We start from the raw sequence: 23,739 nt of genomic DNA, 5'->3' as shown, positions 1-23,739 counted from the left end.
TTTTTTTCCCCTTGGTTCTACATGGTTTACAAGCTTAGGATAGCTGAAGAATCAAATTGCCTTTACAGAAACCTCTTTCCACCGTTGACAATTCAAAATGTTAGACTTATTCAAAACGACATTTGCATGTCTAAGTAGATAGATCAGTTTCAGTGTGTGAGTTACAAAGTCTGCTCTCATCTGTCACTGAGTTTATGGAAGTGTATCTTCTCGGAACAAGCTTCTCTTTTCTTTTTTTAAGTTCTTACTAACAAACTTCACTAACTCCAGTTACAAAATTAAAACCGTGCTGACACGCAGTTTTTTTGTAGTCTTTTGAGTAGTTTGTTGCATAACGGCTGATTTGTTCCAGATTCCACTTCAAGTCTATGTTAACAACAGGGTCATCCAGAATGTTCCCCCTTTACGCTATTTCAAGAATTGCAAGTATTCTTTGTGTTCTATCATGCAAATGTAAATATGACCTCTTGGCCTTTGTGAAGCTAACCTCTAAATGAGACAATTGGCAATTTCCTGCATCTTAGAGTAAGATTTCTTGTCTTCTTCAGTCCACAAGATTTCTGTCTCTCCTTCACCTGGTCTACTTCTCCACATTTTCCTGCACATTCGCTATGTAAGGGCTGCTTCTGTTTGCCTCTTGTTCTTGACTTAGTGGAGCCAGCCTCAAGACTGACTTAACCTGATTGCGTGGCTGCTGTGCTTCCCAGGCCTCCTGCCTGCAGGATCACAATGCTGCAGGACTTTCTGCATGTCTGGAGCTGAGCCAGCACAATTGCAACACAGTCCCAGAACTTTTTGCTGTTTCTACAACTATTGCCACTGAAATCGTGGAGCTAGCAGATCCTCTTCCTGCTCAGCCTCTAGAAACTTGTGTCCATGGATATTGACATCTGGGGTTCATGTGGGATAGTTTCTTTTGCCAGGATGGCCAAAGATGCAGCTTACAGCAGTGACAAAGGGCACAGAAGGACAGCATGCTCCTCACTCTCACAGGCACCACCTCTTCTCTCTGCCCACTGCAGCTGAAGGCTTCCAGCCTTAGTGTCATTCTCTCAGGTCCCAAAAGCATTGACCCACTGTTTTAGCTGAACGTTTCTAGTTTAAGAAGTGGCCTGAAAAAAAAAAAAAAAAAAAAAGAGAACATTCCTTTCCTTTGGGGTATTTATTTCCCCGTGCCTAACTCATTACATTCTGGTCTGTTTAAACATCAAAAGTGCTTGTGTAAATATATACAACGAGGCTAAGTGATTAGAATAATCTAATGCAAATTTCAAAGTCTACAAGCAGATCTGAGAAATCAACACTGTCAAAACTTTTATTTCCACAGCATGAATAGAAATAACGTAACTAAAGAACAGGTTGTACTTCAAAGAAAAAAGATGTTGAAATTGTAGTAAGTAAGCCAATTGCTTGGAGGTAGGGACTGGAGCGTGGGACATGGGGGAAGAACTCCTCTGTAGTAGATGCATTTTATTTGCTCATAAAAGCCTGAGAAAGTAATGACGTACCTGTGAGCAACGAGGCTCTCTTTTCCATTAACTTTTGCTTTAGAAGGTTTTCAGAAATCCTCGTTTGCCCTCCGGGACTGACTGGCTTCTCCGCAGCCCCACCCCGCAGGCAGCCCAGCCCTGCGGAAGGCACCTGCTGTCATCTCCAAACAGACGAGGAAGGGAGACATCTAAAGGCATCTCCGAGAAGTTCATACTCCTCCTGCACACGCCGATCTCAGATTTCGACCACCGGTTTGACAGAGGCAAGTGTTCCCGTTGTGCAAAAGTAGACCTAGCACAGAAGAAAAATATTTCTGAGAAGCACTGCACACATTCTCTGCAATCGTATCAGAAAGGACAGTCGTGTCTAAGCTCCAGCAGCCACATGCTACAGTATGCTGCTAGCCTCCTAGCTGCAATTCTTGAAGAGTTTTTGATGTGCGCTTCCATCCTTTCCCCTCACACCATGAGGTCACTGCTGGAAGGGAAGGTGCAGATGGAAGCTGAGGCACATCCTCCCCTATCTTGGCAGTGGATGTGCAGGAGCATCAGTAACACACGCAATTAGCATTCAGACTTTCAGGAGGCTGCACAGCATTCCCCACTAGCAGCAAGCAGGAAGGTGAAAAAAGTCTCCTCCACTCCAGAGCTGCCCGTGGAAATGGCTGCCTTCCCATCAGGAGAGTGCAGTACAAAGCAGACGTTGCATCTGGTCCCTGAGCTGGAGTTGAGGCATCCACCTCCTTCCCCCACCTTGTCTGAGATCAATGGTAGCTCCGAGGCCCAAAGTGCTCCTTTCTTTCATTGCTATCATTGCCACCCAAAGTGCAGCGGGTCAGGGAGCTGCTGGAGAGGTGATGCATCAAGGCTGGAAGTGAGGCTTTTTCTAATTATTGGGCCAGGCATTTTCATGAGAAAAAGGAAAAAAAAGGTACATTTTCAAATCAATATGAGGTGAACAGTTCAAAAATAAAAGCCTTTCCCTTAGAGATGCAAATCATCTGGACTGCTCTAACATCTTCAGGGCTCTAATGATCTTAAAGCACTGTCTTTATGCCATCTGTAAGGTAACCATAGCTTGAACTATGAAGGACAATTTCATTTCAAGTGACTCGGCTGGAAGCAATAAAAATCCAAAGACAAAAAGGAAAGAAATACTTGCTTGAACACTCACAACTTTATTTTTACTTGCATCACACAGAGCAGTGACCAGCTCTGTATAACCTTTCTACTCCCTAGAAATTGCAGTGTTCCGCTGTAGAAAATGCAAAGAGTATAAGGTCAGTGTCAAGTCATAAAACAGCTACAAGTACAATTTGAGCATTTGCAATTATGGGCAAAACAAGAAAAAAAGATACTTTACGCTCCATCTGGAATTCTACTCCCTCTGTAAACAGTGTTAATAAAATACAGATGCAATTCAGGCCACTGGCATTCAAAAGTCATTAACATGAGAAGCTGCTCAGTGGCCTGTATGAATCACATTTTGTTGGTCTTAGACCAGTGCCCATTAGACAGACATCTACATTAGAGCTAGTGCCAGAACCAAGTGCTGCAATGCATTTTCTCTCTGATTTCCCATTTTGGAAGTAAAGCTAATCACTTTTGGAAACCACAGAGTCCCTCCTCCCCAGCACCACTAGTGTCCATGCCATACATGAGCTCTACATCCATCTGCAAGGCTGCTGGGTCAGGATTGAAATACAAACATGTACAGAGAGCCATGACTGACCTTCGTGCAGCAAGTAAGAACTGTCAAACCGTTCTACATTGTGAGGGCTGGTGCCTCTATACCACGTGCCCGTACAGAATCAGTTCTACATGCTAAATGCAGTCAAAGACATCAACATGGCAAAAAGATGCAGCATGCCTGCAAGGCAGCTTTCTGGATGCACGATAACCAACACAGGCAGGACTATGTTATCATGAACAAAAACTGTGTACATATGTCATCTTTGCCATTGGATTTTGGCCTCGCAGGAGGAACTTCCACGTGTGCTTTGTGCTCTTTTAGCCTTTTATGAACTCTTTGAGTCAGTGTTTGTCTGCTGTGGTGTCCAATGTACAAATGGCTTTGCAAGAAGCCTCTAAATAATCAAAGGAAAAATACTTGTAAACACATCTGTTGTCTGCCATGCAACTTCTCCCTAACCTGCCACAGATTTTTCCCCACAGGAGGCTGCTAAATTAGAGCTTAATACTGAGGCAGAATCTCACATACTCCCTCTGGTTTGTCCTCTCAATATAAAGCAGCCTTCACTTCCAGCTAGCATGAGTGTTATCCCTCTGGGAGACACCAGTTTCCATCCCACTTTTTACAGGATCATCCTCTCTGAGAAACACAGCCGTTCGCTACCAGCTGAGCATGCCTTACCCCTCCACTCAGGCAGGCTTTCAAGCCTCGTTGGATCCATATGCTCCAAATGATCCTGCTGATTTTTCTCCTGGTTTCTGCATGGGTATGACTTGTGGCTGTCTCATCCATGCAAAAGCTGCCATATGCTCTTGGATACCAGCAGGAGCAAGACAGGAAAGATTATGATCTTCAGAGGACTGCAGCTGCCACCAAAATAATGCAGGACCTATATATAAGCTTTGAGTTTTCCTGTTAAGACTTGCTGTTCTTCTCTGACACGCCCCTTTGTACTCAGATTTGTCATGCATCTTACAGGTTGGAAATCATATCCTCAGCCATCAAATCCTCCATTTCTGTCTTGAATAATATGCTTTGTAGCAAAAAAAAAATCTTGAAGATGTTTCTGTGAACATACAAGTAAATTTGTTTTTAAGACTGTAAGGATATGGAATACATATTCATTCACTGAGATGCTTCAAAAAGAGTACCAGGGTTAGCAAATGAAAGTAAAATAGATCTGATTTATGCAGTAATATGGTACAAAGACTGTGCAGGAATAATGCAAACAATCATTTTATATGTGTTTATGCTCATTAACTCTCTAAGTGATTATACCGTCTCTAACATCTAGGTTATCACAGGGTTCTGTAATGCTTCAAAGGATTCTAGCTGCAAATAGACAAGCATAAGTTCCATTGTGGTAACAGCAAATGCATATTTTTGCTCTCACAACCTTCCTCCTCTGTCAGCTGTACCTGCACTTTTGTCTGCTCTTTGGCTGATAAAATGCCACTGACGTCAGCTATAGCAAAACTTCGTGCTTGATATCTGTGCAAGCAAGAAGAGGATCAGGGCCACACTAAACAAAAAACGTCAGTCATCAAGGGCTAAGTACTCAGAGGGAAGGTGAGTGAAAGGGGCTTTGTGTAACTCTTCTGCCACCCTCAAAGATGACATAAGGTTGGATTTGGCTGAGGAAGTCTGCAGGTTGCCTTCTTTTTATTTTGTGTGCTCTTGCAGGAAATGCTTTGAAAAGGCTAAAGCCACTGACATTTTGGTGCTATGAGAGGCGGAATGTTAGCTAGTTAGAGGGGAAACGCTCCCCTAAGTGTATGATCCATTAAGTTGTTTTGCAACACTGGGAAATGAAGCATGGAGTATTTTACTGAAGTCGGTATCCCATGGGGATGAAAGAAAGATCAGAATCTTTCGCTGCAATGGGCTGAGCTCTGCCAGCATGTAGATATAAATTCAGAATATCTCCATTTTAGTTGAAAGGCTTGCCCTGAGTTTGACGACTAACTCAGGGTCTGTCCCACCAATATGGATTTCTCCAGCCCTGTGTGCCCAATGCTCTGAACCAGCTGCTGGCAGCTGAGATTCCTGTGTGGAGAATTTCAGCCAGATACAGGAGCAGTGTAGGAAACTGGAGACTCCTAAATGGCTGCCTGATCTCAGGTGGGGGATACCTTTCTCAGTGTTGGGATTTACCGTAGCTTTCTGAATGACTTTTGGTTTATTCTGATTGCACAGACACTTACACTCTGAAGAACATGAAATTTCTATTAAATGGAGAAAGGGCACTGCATTGGTATTCTGCAAATAGCATTCCTAACAGTCAGTCATTCCCACTTTGCTTGCAGCTCCAGCACGGAGGCATGATGTTTCAGTCTGTCCTGGCAGAACAGATCAATTACCAGTTTTCAATGGAGTGCGTCTTGATGTCATTGCCTTTCTCCTGCAGCTGTTGACTGCCTGTGCTGTAGCTGCTCTCCTGAGCAGAGCAGCTCTCTCTGCCAGGTGTTCAACTATTCAGCTGGTGCTTCAGCATATTTTCTTCTGCCTTCCCTACAGACCTGAAGGGCAGGAAAAGGCCCTGCCAGGCTTGGCCTGAAATGGATTTGGACTGATGTTTTCAGGGCTACTCAACTGCAGGTTTTTGTTTCAAATTCAACTCAGAGGATGGAACAACAACAACAACAGCAAAAAAAATAAATAAAAAAAAAATCAGGAGGCATTCTTTACATAAGATACCTAAAACTTGAATGAAAGCAGAAGCTGGGCATTAAAAAAGGCCAGATTCAAAAAGCTGTTGGCACTGAACATGGTTGATCAATGATATTTTGTTGCTACAACGAGAGCTTTTACTGAAGCTGTTTCCCCTTGATCTGCTGCCAGGGACGGCAGCAGAGGTCTCTGAGGAGCTCAGAATGGAAGGCAAAGGAGTCTGGAGGAGGAATTCCTTTGTGATAGAGACTACAGACTGAGAAAAACCTCTCAACCGTCTGCTGCAGCTATATTTTTACAGCCAAAAGCTCGGTAAACATAAAAAGCAGGCAGTGGGCTGTTGAAAAGAAAGAAGACTCAAACCTCAAATGCACTTTTCATAGTATTCTGGCTTCAGGTTTCATGAAATGACAGGGGAATTGAAACACATCTGAAGACTGTTAGGTACCTCTCTGCCTTTCCCTCCACACTGAACATACTGGGATTTGAAAAACAGATGAATTTTGAAGCAGCAGCTGTCCAGAGTATGGACTCTCTCTTCATTGTATATTCAAGAAAAGATATGCTGGATCAGGAGTTTTGCCCTAACAAGGATTCTTACCCAAGCACAGCAAGGAGCTTGTTAAGATTAGTGTGCCTCATCTAGGCATTGACCCAGGTGATCACCACGTTGCAGGCACAGTAAGTATGATGCCTGCAAAATCTGATGTGTTCAAAGCACTCCTAGAGGGCAATCGTGTGGCTCCTGCTCTGAGATTGATGTTCCTGGGGTGCGGCATTCTGGTCTCCTCTCTTGCTGGTGCTGAGGCGTATCCAGTCTGGGTTGGGCTTTTCTGGCCAAGGCTTCCATTCCTGCTGTGAGTTGGTCAAGAAGTCACAGTTGCAGCCTTACAACATCAGGTCAGGTGTTGAGAGACGGTGTTGGCCTTACCGTGCACGACACGATCTGTGTGCAGAAGCACTGCACCTTGCATTGGTGGTAGATACAGTGGGTACTCAAATATGCCAGGCAAATAAAGCAATTTCTTAGAATCCAGCTGGATAAGGTTTGGGGCAGAAAGCAGCAACATAGACAAGTCAGAACCGTATCAGCTCTTGGGCACCTCGGGCCCATGCTGCCCCATACAGACGTACCCACAGTGGCGTCCCACCACCTGTCCTGGTTTCTGCCTACTGCTGGGGCACTTCGGGCTCAGGCAGCTGAGAGCTCATCCACTGGCTTTAGGCGGTTTTGATCCTGCTTTACAGCTCGTTCAGGTTTGTTTGCACAGGCTAAAACCACACTTGTGAACTGCGCAGTAGATATACTCCACGCCTCTCACTCAGTAAAGAAGCTCTAGGAGTTAGCTCAGCTGCCAGTGTGAGCAACAGCCACGTTCAGGGAGGGGAGGGCCAGAGCCCAGCCATTGCGCAGACTTAAATCACCCTGTCCTTCCAGTTCTGCCATACATTTTTATAAGGTGGGATTTTTTTTTTAATTTATTTTTAATTTTATTTTTATTCTGGAAATAAACCAGATGACTTTAATAAACAAGCAGAACTCTTGGGTGCTACATCACTTAAATCAGAACAGAGGGAGGCCAGAAAACATCTCTCACTATGAAAACTTTTGCCTTATCTCTAAAGTAACACATTTTCCTGATCTAATAAATATGAAATACATCTTAAAATGATTATATTCTGGGTTTCTGAAATTCACGATGTCTTTAGACTGTTATGCTTCTCCCCTAAATAGCAATATAATTTTAGTTAATGAAGGTCTATTTCGCCTTACAGTGCAGTCCCATTGAGATCCCTCTCCTTTAAAGGAAACTGATTTGATTTTTTTTGCTGCTGGGGTTGAAGGGGAGGACAAACTGGAGAGGAAGCATGATTCCTTTTGTGCTTTGCCTTTCTTTCCAGGCACCTAAAATGGAGACAATGAGTAAATCTTTCCTATCTGAATGCAGAAGTAGGTTACGCTGCCTGAAGCAATTGCAATGACTCACTTGCCACTTTTATAGAACTCTCTGCTTTATTAGTCTTATGCTGATAACTTTATGGTGTGTGGATTAGCAATGGTAAAGGCAGAAAATTCTGCAGATCTGCTGGATCTTGTTGCTCGGGTTTATATATGCCAAAGGCTAGAGTTTGTATGGCTTACAGGCACAGGTGAAAAACACTTCACCCTTTTGGCCATGATGGAAAAAATCATGGTGGCTAACAGAATGCAAGAGTGAAATTAAAAATGTCTCTGTCCGTGGTGGGAATAAGAACAAGGAGCAGGGATCTCTGGTGCAGTCATATCACAGGATTAATCTGAACAATTGTGGAAGACATATAATTCTCACACCTCAACATATACAGCAGACCTGGGAAATCCTCCCCCTGCCACATCTGTTCAGTCTTCCAAGTCACTAAAAGGCCTTCCTTCAGTCAAGCATTGCATCAATTTGCTTTTCCCTGCAGAGCATGGCTGCAAAAGGAAACAGCTCAGCTAGGGTACAAGAAGCAATCATGGAGATGGCACTGGAGGTCTCTCACTGTTTGTGAAAGCTGAGTTTGGAAAATCTTTTTTAAGATTGGGCACTCAGAAGGGATGCATCTTGTTGTTTGAACAGTAACTGCTGGAAGACAACGCTGTATCTCAGCACGATTCCCTTTGTCTGAAGGATGGGTGGTTTTCCTTTGCTTATTCCTTACACTAAACACAAAGGCAATCTTTCCAGAACCTTAAATTAGGGTTTCTTTAGCTCATAACCACTAATACTATCTCTGCAAATATTCAATAATTTTGTATCTCAGGAGATGAGAAATCCTGTTGTTTGTTACAAGAAAAACAAAGCATGCAAAAGGCTTTCTGTGCTGGTCTTTCTATTTAGCTTCAGATAAGGACATAGGGTGCCACTAGCTTTGGTCTGCCAGGCTCTGTGCAGAGAGGCATTGCTTGAGGGAGAACACGGTTTTGCAAGCAGTGGGAGTGTGTGTTCTCTGCCTTAGGCCTTGATTAGACTCAATTTTTCAGGCAGAAATGGCCCCCTGGAAATCAGGCGCTGGTGCTGGGCTGAGACTGCTGAGCTAGGAATTGCCTTCTTCTGCTCCCAGCTGACAGTGATGTGTAAATAAAAGCAAATTATACTTGGGCTGTCCGTCCCTTCCCATGTTGCAAAATCAACCCACAGGACATCAAAATCTGAAGCACTAAATGTCAGTATTGGTGCCAGAAGGAGCACTGACATGCAAGAAAGGGGAAAACAAAGGTGTGATCCCCAGGTGTAGCCCCAGATGACTGAACCCCACAGCTGGCAACCAGCAGACAACCCCAGGAACTCCCATGGGCTTAGCCAAAGTGTCTGAAGACCACGCTTACTCAGCCTACAAACTTCATGGCTTCATCCTAGCACAGTCAACGCTTCCTGGGTATTAAGCTTCAATTCAAGGTAATCTAACAGAGAGTAGGTGGCAGTGGGGTTTTTACCTGGTGGTGAAAGGAGTGACATGAGGATCACAGCCCGCGGAGTCTCATACAGCAGGGAGCTGGAACAGACAGATTCAGGAAAACCTACACAATACCCATCCTTTACATGGTTTATTAAATTTGGTTTGACAGCATTCCATATACCTCAAAATGCCAACACTGTAATTACTCCAGTAAAGAGCACAACAGATCATTTGGCTTTTGTTTTCACTTCAGGATATTTCACTAAAGGAGCTGAGCTTGGCTGGAAAAGAATTGCAGGTCCTGCAGCTTCGCGGGTCAGATCACTGATTGGTACGAATGGCACTTCTCTGTCAGCTCCAGAAACATCTGTCACCCCAGGATGTGCTCCCTTGCTGGGCTGCAGCTTACGAGGCCAGCAACAGAGCAAGTGGGAAGACCTTTTAACATTCTGTATAAAGCTGGGAGCAAACTGAGCGCAAGAGAACGAAAAATCTCCAATAGGGCAAAGATTTTCAGACGTGTTTAAGTGGCATTCTATGCGCTGTGGTTCATTTTTGCTCTTAATACTTTGATACAGCTGTAATATATCTTTCAACTCCCAAAGACAAATTACAGCACATAAAAGACCACGAGGTTGCATTTTGGTTCTGAGATAGTCACGTTAATATATTATGAAGGCATTGTAACAAGTATTAGTATTTTCATGAATCACCATCTAGGGTCAGTAGAAAATATGTATAATTTGCAAATTTGTTTTAGATACAATGTAAGAAAGTAAGTAGGCTGGGGTAATTAAAGGGCTTGCTGATGCAGAGACATTGCTCAGCTTGCCTATCAGAGCAGGCCCTGAGGAAGCAGGTGAGGAGGAAGGTTATAAAAAGGGGAGCAGGGCATTAGGAAGCCATGAGTTCTCTGATCCAGAGGAGCATTATCTGAGGTCCTGTTCCAGAGCTGTTTCCCCCAGAGGTAAGTGCTGGTGTAGCTTTCTACAAGTGCAGCTGGTGGCAATGAGCAGAGGTGCTTTGCAGGCCTGGGGAGGTGGGGGGAATGCTGGTGGTGGAGAGTGTTTTCCATGTGTGTGAGCTCTGATGCTTTTAAGGGTGGCTACCCTGGGCCATGTGAGGTTCCTGTTTCTCCATCTTGTAGTCCTATGGCTGAGCTTGGGGTGAGATCTGAGCATTCTGTGGTGCAGCAGCCATGTAGGAGTCCAGGGAATGGTAGGTGTGCATTTGCATTTCTAGTATCAGCACTGCTTGGGCATGGGTCCGTTCTGCTGACTAGAACATACTAACTTAAGCTAAGATCAGATATGTCCCTTGCTGGAAAGGTTTCTTAAACTGTGAATATCCTGGTGGCTCTGTGAAGCGTTTGACAAAAGAAGAAGAGTGTTCCTTTAAAAGTGTGATAAACTCAGAAGGTACCTTCTATGATTTATGCTGGCACTATCTGGTTGGGAATCATTTCTTGTGGCAGATCAGAGGAGTATGTTTGTGCAGCATTAGTATGTAAATGTCGTGGTGGGATCTTACTTTGAAATATATGTCATGTCAAGCAAGCAGAGGAAATATGCAAGGAGTGTAATTTATCATCTAGCTTCCAAATTATTCCTTATGTTTCAAGTCCAGTCATGGTGCTTGTGTGTGCTAAATGTCCCTTAAAACACTGTGCAGTGCTTCTTGTGAACTTCCCTTGGAACTGATAGTGCTTTGGCAAACATAAGCCCCAAGGTTAAATGCCTCTTTGGCCTGTGCTTCCAGACCTAAGAGGATGGTGCAGAAGCCAGTTTTGAGCATATGGTATTGTTTCTACAACCCTCTGTTCCAATGTACTCAACATGGCTTTGGTTTTCAGCTGTTGATATTCTAACATCTTTATTTACTTTTTTGATGCTGTCTCTTTTTCTTACTTAAATCTACGCTCAACAGATTTTGTTCATTTGTATTAATAAGGGAAAAGTATTGATAAATACTTTGTATAAAGTTGCAGATGCAGTCTGTTGTTCCTAGGGCAAAATACCAACTTTATGGGATTCACCTTAGTAGGAGTTACTTTTCCACCTAAGATTCATTTCAAGGCTTGTAGAGGCTGCAGCATTTGAATTTCTGCTGGGTTCCAAAGCAATCTAGTGTAAGGTCACATTTCAGTTGTTGCCATCTTGAACTGGCAGAAGAGCACAGCATTTCAAGTGGATGCTGACATCAAGGCTGAGGACCTTGTACATCTCTCCTGCTGGTGGGAAAATCTCAAAGGGGCTCATCATTGTCTTTGCTATCCAAATCAAGTGCTGAGCGCAAATCAGGCTGCAGGCAGCCCAAGGGTTATGTGCCCAACTAACAATGATGGTCTCTCAAGAGAATTAACTTCTTAGTGCCAAGAATAAAGTAGCAGCAAGAGCATTGGGCAGCTATAAGAGGAAAATGTTTATATTACTTCCTGAAGAAATCTGACAGGTCTTTGGTATTCTAGTTCTCCAAAAAATTAAAATAAAATTTATTCAGTGGTTTTGTAAAGTGAAAATCAATCTTAAAAGCTTTAGAAGGTGTCATGTAACATCATGGTGAAATCAGAATAATACTTAAGCCTGTAAGCACTCAGTATTTATCATCTCATAAAGAAACTGAGGTGAATTTCCAGTGATTGTTAAGGCTGGGGAATCCTTTGGAAAAATCACTGTATAGCTCCAAAACCGGGTTAAAAAGAATGTAGCAAACATTTCAGTGTTCAAGAACAGGGGGGATAGAGATATCTACAAGAGGATCACAGATGTTTCTCTTATTAAAAAAAAAAGTTACTTAAAAATAGGATGGTTGTAAACAAACATCAAAGCTGTGTTTTTATGGGCAGCTTCATCTGGTGAGAGGTTGAAATGAAATTCTTTTTTCCTCCAAATTGCATCAGTATTTAATCAAGCAAATAGCTGCAGAAGATAAAGAACAGGCTTGTAAGCCCATCATTCATTCAGCAAAGGAAAACCTATGGCTTTTTCATGGAATGATTCTCATGTCTGTGACATTCTCTTGTTTTTATTTTTTTTTTATATGGCTATTCTGACTATGAAAGCTAAAAGAGAAAACTAGACCCTGCTTCAAATTTCAGATGTATGGTAGCTAATTACAGTACACGTAAACTTAATAAAGAAGTGTCATTAGCTATAAAATATATTTACTCTAGAGTTTCCCGGGTATGAGATGGAGAGGCCACGCTGCTGAGGGCTGTTGCCAACTTGATCACTCGGGCTGTGATTTTGTTAATTACTGTGTTTTCTATTTACATACCTACAAAGCAGAGATGATAAAATTTGTCTGTCCTGTAATTGCCCTGAGCTTTTAGCAAATATTTATTGGCTACCTATAGACTTTCAGGAGATGAATAATTACATTTCCACATCTTGTTAAACATTTCGCAGAATTCTACCTTTTCTGGCTTCAAACAGCTTCCTCCTTCAATCTTGAAAACACCTTATTAGAACAGTTAAAGTTTATGACTCATATGATTATGCTCATGATAGCACATAGATCTCATGTTAAGCTTTGTTCCATCTTCTTCATTTAAGCTTATCTTTGTGCTTTGTTCCTTGTCACCTGTTGGCAATTTAAGATGAACTGTACATACTGAAGAGTATTAAATCACTCCCACCTGAATAAATGGGAGCTTGGCCGTTGGTTCCTCCAGAAATGGGCTCAGGACCTTGATTAGGCTGGCTCAAGAAATAGGACTTCAAGCACTTCTGAATCTCATCCTCTGGTTCTCTGCAGCATGCCTGCTGCTGCCTCTTCAGCTGGCAATTGAAGCTGGTACATTACAATGATCGTCACGTAAACTTGCTGGAAACAAAACCAGTAACTGCAACAGGATTGACCAAACGACTCCCAGTCACTGGTATGAAATTATACCTGAATATAAATGGAAATACATTATATCCATAGAAGAGCCCTATGAATTCATAATGAACTGGCGATGACACCATTATAACACGCTGTGATGCCAGAAAAGAGCTTACAGAGGTGACCAGAACTCTTGTTTTTTTTAAGGGACCACAGACACAATTAAATACTACTGTATTTTTAGCTGCAAACTAAAATGATGCACTTCCTGTGAAATTTAGCTCTAAGTGCTTATTCCCGTGCTCTTAAACCTTACTGAATAAGCAGATGAGGACGAAAAAGTGCAACCTGTAGAATCATATCCTGCCTGTCCTGTTGCGAATGATCAACCCCATCAGTACAAAATGCAGTCGTGTTTGTCTCTTCCAGCTTGAATCTACAGGATTACTTTAAAGCAGCTTAGAATGGCTTCTTCTGACCCTTCAAAGGCCAACTGCCACAGTTCTAATACCTCGGCTCTGCTTCCAGACTGGTTCATAGTTGAGTGGTGTGAAGAGCAGTCCAAAGAGAAACTGCAAATAAATGCCTCTGCCCACTGAGAGGTGACCTTGCTAAATTACAGCAGGTATCCCGAGCATCTGCGCCGTGGTCTTCTCTTACTGCATTATGATAGGAACGTGCATTAACTCTGGAGGATTGATCTCAAAAAACTGGCAGAGAAAGGGCACTTCAATGAGAAAATTAATAATTCTTTACTCTGATTATGATGATTAATTCTGTTACGTCAGCAGCCTTTGGCAGAGCCAATGACAGCAACAGATTTCATGTGGGGAAAAAACCTAATTCAGGAGCCAAGAACATTAAAATGGAATTTTGTGCAGTTAAGCAATGATATTAACAAATTGCACACAAGCAGCTATAATTTAAATATGTTCAGAAAGGCACATTTGTTTCTTGGTCCTACATAAGACACTGCAGTGACCTAAGATTATTTTGTATTTGATATATTAGCCAAGCTAAAAAGTGATTGTTTCTGGAACTGACCACTGGCAGATGGACTCAACTGTGGAGGTTTTTGGACCACATGAAGCTGATCACAAACTCTATCGCAGGTGCCAGTTTCACAAACTGGTAAGCACTGCTGGACTAGCAAGCGTCCTGCTTCCATCTCTTCAACTTTGGTTATGCAGCCAAGACTAATCAAGCCCACTGTCAGGTATGGAATATAAGACGGGCTGGTCTTTGCTAGTATATAAACCTAGCTGTCATTTTTCTGAAGAGGACTTGGCTTTTAGGCAGTGTATTTGCTGGTTTCCTCTCAGCTTCTGAAGGCAAGCACTTCAAAAGCAGTGATTTGTTGCTTCCTCCCTAACACAGTTTGTATTCTTTCAGTTGCCATAAACAAGTTGCCTTGGTTTGTCAGTTTGTTTTGTTTTGAATGCACTCCAACTCATGTCTTTTATGCATTCGGTATGAGGGCCAGATTCCTCAGTACTGCTTTGTTAGGAAACAGTCGTTTGGCAATCCTAACATTAAAGCATATCCTACTGAGGATAATTTTTATCAACCCATGACCCTTAGCCGTTTGAGTGAGAAACAACAGAGAAAGTACAAAAGTACATCATTCTGTCGTTGGTTCAGATGTTTGACAGATTACAAGGACTAGTTCCTTTGCACTCAAGCATGGCATTTAGAAAACTGGAGTAATGCTTTAGAAGGCTGCCTTTTTATCTTCTTGATCTGTCTGCTGTTCAAGTCACTATATTCTGTGTTCCCCTGCAGGGGGAAACTAAAATCGAGTATGCTGATTTACAAATTAGAATCATTTTAAACACTTGTGCAAGCATCGCCACCTCAGCTCAGGCATGCTGATGACTTGTCTTGTACATCTGCACAGAACCAAGGACACTTGTGTTTTCACCTTAGCAATTCATACATGGGGTTTGTTTCCCATTTCTTTTATACTATGTGCAAGAAAGTGAGCTGAATGCTATGCACAGACTAAACCAGTCTCCTTCTGATCTAATGAGAAATTGTGCAGACTTCAGTGGCACCAACACTTGTGTTGCAGTAAAACTTTTGATTATCTGGGGAGCACTTGTAATGATTTCAAATTAACCCCACTGATTTCTTTCTTGTACTAAAAACTACCAGAAAGATAACGTTCAAGTACCTAGAGAACTACACTGATTTACCTTACCTACATAAACTGGGAAGTTATTTTAAATTTCAACTTACGCTTTGTGTACAATCTGCTTTCCAACTATTTAGAGACATCAATATTTAGAGACAACTCATTTGAGAATGCAGTTGACTTTTATTGCGCTGACCCCCCTCAAAAATGCAGTCTGCAGCCCAACAATACATGGATTTTATGAAGTTAGTTAACAAATACTGTAAAAATAACTTAATTTCTGATGCATAAATGGAAACAAGGCATTAAACCGTTACACTCAGTAACTGAAAGACAACACCATTTCAGGTGTCAGGGGAATAAAAATATTCCCCCCATTTTCTCCCCCAAGTTCAAAACCCAATAATGGTTTATATCAACAAATCTCACCTACAGTTACTATAGATGTCCCAGACTTTATTGTCAACCTCTGATATGTTAAGTACCTGATAAAACTATCCTACTGGCATGTATACAACTCAGCAATGATGCACCTCCTTGGTGCAACCTCTCAAAAGGCTCTAGCTCACTAGCATACTCAAATTAATCTTCAGGTTCTTCATAATGTGCATACCCACTAGCATAAGTCCTCCCTAAACTCAAATTGCCAAATACATCTGTGGTCTCTGTATCAGAATCCTTCCCTCCTCCATCATCATCTTCATCGTCATCTTCTGCTTCATATTCATCGTATTCATCATCACGATCACCTGCATCTCCAGCCTTGCTGGAGGAGAGGTTCTTCCAGTAGGCATCATAACCAGAAGCTCCATCTGCATCTTCACCTCCAGTTTGGCGGCCAAACTTCAAGGAGCGCGCTGTAGGCAGAGAGAAAAACCATCATGCTCTCACCTGTCAACAGCAATGTGAGCACAGTATCTGACATTTCTTTTCCATCCTTGTTCACTACTCAACCTTTTCGTAAATGTGACATTTTCAGATTAAATCCGTGCTCCAACAAAACCTTTCCACTACAAGCAGTCTCTTCCTGTGCAGCCATGTTTGCACAATCAATAACTGTCTCCAGAGTATGATACAGGTTTTAGGATGCCTTCAGTACTCTAGCCAAGAAAAGACGTAATTGGATGTGCTCTGCAGACATGGCACATATTCTGATTTATTAAAGTGCAGTTAAGAGGTAGATTCAATGTATGTCACCAAATGACACTTCTGTGTTCATTAGCCTTTTTTTGGTAGATGAAATAAAGGTCTAAGTGAGGACTGTAATTCTTCCATGACTGAAATCTCAAACTAAACTAAAGCTTTGACTGTGTCAAAAATCACTTAATGATTAAGACAGACCCTCATGCTCGCTTCTAGAACTGTGAAACACAATGTTCCCCCATGAAGAGATGCATCAAAGCTTTGTAAAACAGATGAAAATAACTATGTTCTCTCATTGTTCCCATACAGAGAAGTAATCACTGATGGTGCCTGTACAGCTTGTTAGCTAGGAAAGCAGGCTTACTTGACATGCTCAGATCCTTCGTCTGCTGAGTTTCATGGCCACATTTAGGGCAAGGAGGTTCTTTTCCCTTTTCCTGCTTAAAAACTTTACTTCGTACATGATCATCACAAAAACAAGCCTGCAGGATGAAAAGACAATGAAAAGGCTACGTATTTTAGTCATAGAAGCATACAGTTCAGCAAGAAGCCAGTGAAAATGTGTCTAACAGCAGCAGGATTTTCTGGACGGGATTAACTTTATCGAGCTCTTATCTGCAGCAGAACAGGAAATCTGCATGCCATTTACAAAGTTGAACTATCGTGTTAGGTGTAGTTTCATGGTTATCTCAGGAGAAGATTGCATATAGGTGCTGATAAACAGATAGAAAAGTAACATATTCAAGGACTGGATTACAGTGCTGCTCACAAGGGGTCTGGCAAACTTTGGTTTAACTCGGCAAGCTTAAATGAAATGCAATTGGAGATGTATGTCAGAATGTAACTATGCAGTGACCTGAAGGCAAGAACTACAGACTGAAATCTCATGTCTTGAGCACCAGGATGCTGGTGAAGATACATGGAAAAATGAATAATTTGAAAGACAAAATTGATGCGATGGAGAATGAATGGAAAAAAAAAAAAATGGAGGGCAAGAAAAACAAGAGCAGGCAACAAACCAGCACCTGGGGAAATCTGGGCAATGCTGATGGTGAATCAGGTGGAACATCTTATACAACATGATTTCTGACTGTGTAAAAACAAAAGTCTGGTTTTTAACAAATTAGTCTGTGCATGTGTAAAATTGGAGATAATTTTTTTAACCATGTTGACATGTTTTCTGGCTGGATCATCACTTGACTGTTTGAAAGAATTTAATTCTATTAGCTTTATGTTAGATCAAAACACATTCCAAAGACTTGGATTTGAAAAGGTCCTAACATGGTACAGCCGTGATTTAAACACAGAGCCAGACAAATAAAAGATGACTTCACCTGGCATGAGAGTGCACAACTGGCTTGTGGTAACAGGCAAATATAAGTAACAGCCCTTTTGACCTGTGTGAATCTTCCCCCAAGCTTTGGAAATGAATACCAAAAGTATCAATGTTTTTTTTAAAATCATACAGAGGAAGAAGTGACCTTGGTACCATCCCTGAAGGCTGAGGAGAACAAGTCTAAAATTGTTGCTACTTGCAGTCATCTTTACCTTACAACGCAGGCATGAATGCTGCCCAAGCCTGTTACAGGAAACACCTGTTGATGGAAAAAAAATATGTAAGACTCATTACTTGGAAACTGTAGATCTGCGATTTTTTTTTTTAACACTTTGAAGAAAGAAGTATGTAATAATATAAAAATTCAAGGTATTTATTTTTAATACCTCTTGAAAACCTGAATCGGTCATTTTACCATCCAGTAAATTTTTTTTAACTCTATCTTACTAGATTTTTCAAATTCAAGTCTTTCTGTGGTAAAGCAATTGGACGCAAAAATGTAAGTTGAAAAAGGGAGAAAGTGTAGTCGTTTCCTGATTTTTACAATGTTAAAAAACAGAAGTTCCAGAATCAGCTTGGTATAAAGGGATTTTCCTTCTTTTTCTCATCCCTCAATGTCAGAAGAAGGAGCACTAGCATTTATGCAGCCATTTAAACAATGCCACGGCAGCTTTTATCTCATTTAAGTGAGATCTGAGGACACTTAGAGCTTACAAACCCCAAATGTGGAAGTTGTTTCATATATTCCATCTCATTCTCAAGAAATGTATTTTATTCCATATAAATTAGTACAGATAGGTTTCCATATGAAAGAATTGCAGCTGGCACATGAGCTGTAAGGAGCAGCAGAATCAGTGCTCTCAAAACCTAACTTTTGTCTTGAAGCCTCAAACTGATTTCTTTACCCCACTAGAGGGAGCACATTGAAGGCAACCAACAGGGATTGGTAGCAGCATGAAGCTGAATAGTTACAGTGAATAGTTACTCTTCAAAAGCACTATTTTGTCTTACATCTCTGTGCAAGTACTTTCTCCACCTTGCCTTACACTTAGGATAATGAATCTTTTTTATCTGAAGTAATTAGTATTGTGAGTTCTCCACATGAACAGGACAGAAGTGGGAATCAGCACTCTGTGTTTAAAGACAGAATTGGCAATGCTAATGCATGTTAAACATTTCTAGAGCATCTGTGCTTTAACAAAAACTTCTTGATGTTGGAAAGTAGTTGAGCTTTTTTTCACAGCTAGAATGGGAATTAGATTACAATTGTATGACCACAGTTAAAAGTTCATGTATTCTATCAAAGTTCAGGTTTTTAATTCTGCCTCTATACCAGGATTGTAGGCACTTTCCTCCAGCGGTGGCAAAAGGCATCACGTACCTGGAAAAGGCACTGCAGAGTATTCTGGAACATAGAGGAAGCAATCTTGTGTCTGCTTAGTTTTTAAAAAAAGAGACTACAAACAACTAACTTACATTTAAATGTCTCTGCTTCCAAAACTTGGCAGCTGGCTTGATGTTCAAACTGATCGTCTTCACAGAGGAAATTGTGGCAAAAAGAGCAGGCAAACATTCTGCCTCCTGGAAGATGTATCAAGGCAAAATAACCAGTAACAGGCATAGGCACCAAATTCAGCTCCGCAAACAATTTAGGCAGTTATGTGTTGTTGTTTTTTTTTAACTGAAGACCAGTTCTGCCCTCTGTCTAACACTCTAAGAGAAAGTTCTAAATTAGACACGAGCATCCGCTGTTACTCTGAAAAATACCACGTTTCCTACAGGACAGGATAGCATAAATATAGAACAAGTACTACTAGTAGTTTTTTTCAATTTGACTATGGCATTTTAGCATTATTTAAATTGTATCAGATCTTCTCTCATCCAGTGTTGTTCCTTCCCACCCCTTCACCTCTGATGCACACTGAAATTACAGTTGAAAGGATTCCACAAATGGTGATCAGTATGGTTTGCCAGGCAACTGGGACTCAAATACCCATACTAGTGCAGAAGAAAGGGGGGAGAATGGCAGAAAATTGCATGTTGACCATCAGATGTGGTACTTAATTGTGCGAAGCATTCAGCTGATGGGACAATTACTTATATGTATGTCCCTGAGTTAAGCAGTATGTGTTCTTGGGCACGTTTACATTCCCCACTTCATAAAATCCGTTATTAAAATGGGGAGAATGCCTTGCTTTGACCAAGTACACTAATCTTGAAGATCAAAAATGTTATGCTAAGCACGTAGGTACAATAACTATGTAACATGAGAGGAAAAGCATAATTTAGATTTTTTTCATTAACTGTGAGCAACCTACCGTGATCCCAGACGCTTCTTTCACACTCAATACATTCTGCATCTGCAAGAGGGCAGATGCATGCATGTGTGCTGAGACACTTCCTCCCGTGGCACACCCAAGCTTCACAGAAATCACAGATTGCCCCCTGCAATTACAGAAAGATAGCATCTTGGGACTTGTACAATGTCCAGAGAGAGTTATTTCAAAACCCTGAATGCATCTCTCTATCCCTTCTCTCAGTGGGTTTATTCCAGGCGAGCAAGACAGTACAAAACAATCAGTATCCAATCAAGCCACTGCAGGGTTCTTCTTTCTTCTTCTTTTTTTTTTTTTCAATTCAGTACTCATTTTTGCAGGATTAAATTTAATGAAAAATAACCTCTTTCCCTCCTTTTCTGTTTTTACCTTTTAAAATTTGTATCTTAAATTTTATGCATGGAAGTTGTCTTCTAGCTAAACCTGAACTTCATAAATGATAGTCATTTTCTGGCAAAAATGCAATTTGAAGGAAAAAAGCTATACATTCTCACAGCTGAAATCACTCATTCAGATGTTAAACAACGTTATATTAGAGCATCAGGGCCATGGACAGCAAAGACCAAATAACTCACAAGGAATATAAATAATACATTTTCATTTTAGTTAACGTGCAAGATCAGAAGATCAACCACATAATTATAGCATTTAAGAAGCCTCCTCAGCCCCAGGCAACAAATTACCAGCCAGGGTTTGCAGGAACTCAATCTAAAAAGGAAAAATTTAAATTTTCAGTAATGTAATGGGAAGATGAGAGAAAAGCTATCGCTGTGTGAACCTGTTTTATCTTGTTTGAGAAAGATTGGCATAGAAGAATGTCATACTTGAAAAAAAGTTGTCATTTTGTATACATACCACCATTGCCAGTCCAGTACTGTACACACCAGCATGTTTTATGACACAATCTGATGACTTCATCATGCATTTGGTTTTTCCTGAACAAAAAAAAAGTAACAAACAACCAGAAGGAAAATATATAGACATTTTTATAAGTGCTTATATAAAAACAGAGATTCAAGCAAACGTACTTAGTCATATACCTGGTTAAAAAATAATGCAAACAAATATTTGCAACTTGTTAACCTCCCCATGTATTTTTCTTAGATCAAATGAATTATTGCCTGTTTTCAGCATCAGTGCTGAGATGAGGTAGTGGGTTGTCTTGCTGTATATTTTGAGGCAGTCTAAATAGATTGACGAGGATTTCAAATGTCAAAACAAGATAATTAAGGCGTAAGTCAAGGAACAACATCTCAAGTTGTATTTAGCACTGCTGCTTGTCCCATCACAAATGTAGCATGGCTGAGGACCTCTGAAAAAAATACACGTACTTGATGATTAATTACTTACATACTCAGATGCTTAAGCCTTTAATGTGTTTTGCTTGTTTTTGAAAACAAATAAGAGATGGCAAAATAATTCTCTTTAAATGCAGGGCTTGTATAGGTAGGAGTAAAAGCCACAGTCTGCACTGCAAAGTCTGCTCTGACACAGGCAAGCAACTAGGGTGATAGCTTTCTCCTAAAGTAGCTTTATAGGAAGAAAATTACTTGGTATGTAGATATGTAAGCAAGAATACTTGTAGCTAGCCTAGGTCATTACACTGGGATTTTATCACTGGTTTAAGCTGACCTGCCACAGATCCCTTCGGTGTCTCTATTATTGCCTCCTTAGGGGGGATGTTCCCTGCAAACCTATTCAAGAGTTCATAAAACTAAATTCTACTCTGCAAATGCAACTGAATCCCAGTATGCACCGTCAGCAGGAGGGTTTTGATATAATTAGATACCAAATGGCACTGAGGAATGACTGCTGGTGGTCTGAGCTGGGCAGTATAACGTGGTGGGGATATTACTGGCTCTGGAGCAGAGCGATGCAGCCACTGTGCTCCCATCCTGCAGGGACTCCTCTAGGAAAGATGACATTGGTTTATGGGGCCTGTCACCTACACTTGATTAAGCACCAAAGAGCTCTAATGGTCTCTGTCTTGGCAAACCTTACGGGACTCAGCATCATTTTGTGGTGATTAGGAATGCTTTTCTTTCAGAAACATACTGCAGATTAAGATAAATTGAGCATAAGGAGTCAACTTTGGACTGTAAAACAGATTAAATGTTTTTAGTACTTCACAGCACAATGACAGAAGGAAGACCTATGAAGGATGACGCAGTGCCACTGCATATAGTCAGCCTGGCTTCCAGAACTACTCAGTACTGCAGGTCCCAACAAAGGCGCTTCAAGCTGCAGATGTCAGCAGCTCTGAGTGTCAGACTACAAAATGGCCAAATTGCTTAATGAAAAATGGAAAATCTGTGATGATATGTTGAAACAGTAAAACAAAAAAAATTACTTCAAAGTACAAAATGATTATTAACCTCACCTTCAAGCAAGTTGCATAATTGGGTGTTTTAGCCTGATTCAGAACCCAGTTATATCACTAAGTGTCCTTCTTGACACCAACAGCTCATTATGTTACAAAACGATGTTGCTTTAATCGATACTAAAGCAATCAGCAATTATATCATCCCCAAAATGCAGTATTTATTGTGTCCTTTGGGCTGTCAGCTCTTTATAAGCTTTGTTGTCACTAGGAAACAGCACCCCACATAAATCTAGGGAAACAGTCATATGTTCTCAGTCCCAGAAGGCAGTAAGTAAAATTCTTCTAAATATCAAATACTGAAGACAAGCCCATGGCCCAGACTTGCAAACCCTGGAGGGTCATAGGTATGTTCATTAGTTTGTGTGATTGAGCAAGAACCTTTCCTTAAGGATATTCAAAACAGATTTAAAAGAACCTGCTCTAAAAATTGCAAAAGTACTTCATGACAAAGGAACCTTAACTGCAGAGGGTTTAAAGACACAAAAGAAACAGAGAATAGCCTTGATTATTTCCACTTACCACACTGTGCACAAATGGGTAATTTTTGCACAGAGTTGCAGAAGTAGCAAAAAGCTCTGTTCTTCTGTCGTCTAGGCACATGGAGAGGGGGGGAAAATAAAATGTTAAAACAAGACCTGTAAAACTAACTAATGTTAAACTATTAGCCTTTAGAAGGGGAAAAATGCTCACCTTTGGCACTTGTCACATTCCTAGAGAACAGAAATAAAACACTGATAATTATTTTTATTCTACGTAGAACATATAAAGCTCAGAATTAAGTTCTGATTAGGAACCAAACTTTTCATACTACTGCCTCTGATACAAGTGTAATCTTGAATGTAAAGGCTATTATTCTAGTGGTACTATACACAGTTAATGTACTATCACTCATCTTACATAATTTAAAATCAAGTATTGTAATGCAAAATATTTTAGTTTATTTTACCATTGAGGCATTACAAGGATGTTTGGCTAAATCTATGTTTGCTCTTGAAGCTCTTATCTGCTTCTCACGTTCTCGACGGTTCTCAGCTTTCTTACGAGCACCAGTCTTCTTTTTAGGCATTTTTCACTGTCTGTGGGAAGAAAAAGGTATGTCATGAATGCATGCAAAACTACACATGTAAGTGCACGGATACACATGACATAGCCAGCACTAAAACCGGATCTTAGAGTTCCCATCTGTTAAATGTTTCATCTCCATTCATTTCCTTTCCTGAAAGATTTTCAAATGTAGAAAAAGGCTCCTATCCCCTATGAAGGATCCTGTGATGACCTATGAATAATCCTGTGATCTGGAAAGGATTTT

At 41.0% G+C, this 23,739-nt stretch overlaps 1 protein-coding gene and 1 long non-coding RNA gene across 2 annotated transcripts; both read right to left on the bottom strand.

Annotated features, from left to right (window-relative positions):
• On the bottom strand, window positions 1–1,819 carry LOC109367159. Its single transcript, XR_002113955.2, has 2 exons — window positions 1,509–1,819; window positions 1–1,112 (listed from the first exon to the last, which is right to left on the bottom strand). It is a non-coding gene; the product is annotated as an uncharacterized LOC109367159 (long non-coding RNA).
• A 13,576-nt stretch (window positions 1,820–15,395) lies between these two features.
• ZNF330 (zinc finger protein 330) lies at window positions 15,396–23,537 on the bottom strand. The gene is made up of 9 exons (XM_003205414.4): window positions 23,377–23,537; window positions 23,121–23,140; window positions 22,950–23,020; window positions 20,903–20,982; window positions 20,030–20,156; window positions 19,188–19,292; window positions 17,924–17,970; window positions 16,740–16,857; window positions 15,396–16,089 (listed from the first exon to the last, which is right to left on the bottom strand). Exons 1-9 carry the CDS (start codon window positions 23,494–23,496, stop codon window positions 15,815–15,817), a joined length of 963 nt encoding a protein of 320 aa, XP_003205462.1. The 5' UTR covers window positions 23,497–23,537; the 3' UTR covers window positions 15,396–15,814.
• Between the last annotated feature and the right edge of the window lie 202 nt (window positions 23,538–23,739).

This window comes from Meleagris gallopavo, chromosome 4 (assembly GCF_000146605.3).
Source record: "Meleagris gallopavo isolate NT-WF06-2002-E0010 breed Aviagen turkey brand Nicholas breeding stock chromosome 4, Turkey_5.1, whole genome shotgun sequence".
NCBI lineage: Eukaryota > Metazoa > Chordata > Aves > Galliformes > Phasianidae > Meleagris > Meleagris gallopavo.
Note: the sequence above shows the minus strand (reverse complement) of the source record. Positions and strands in the feature narration are given on the sequence as shown.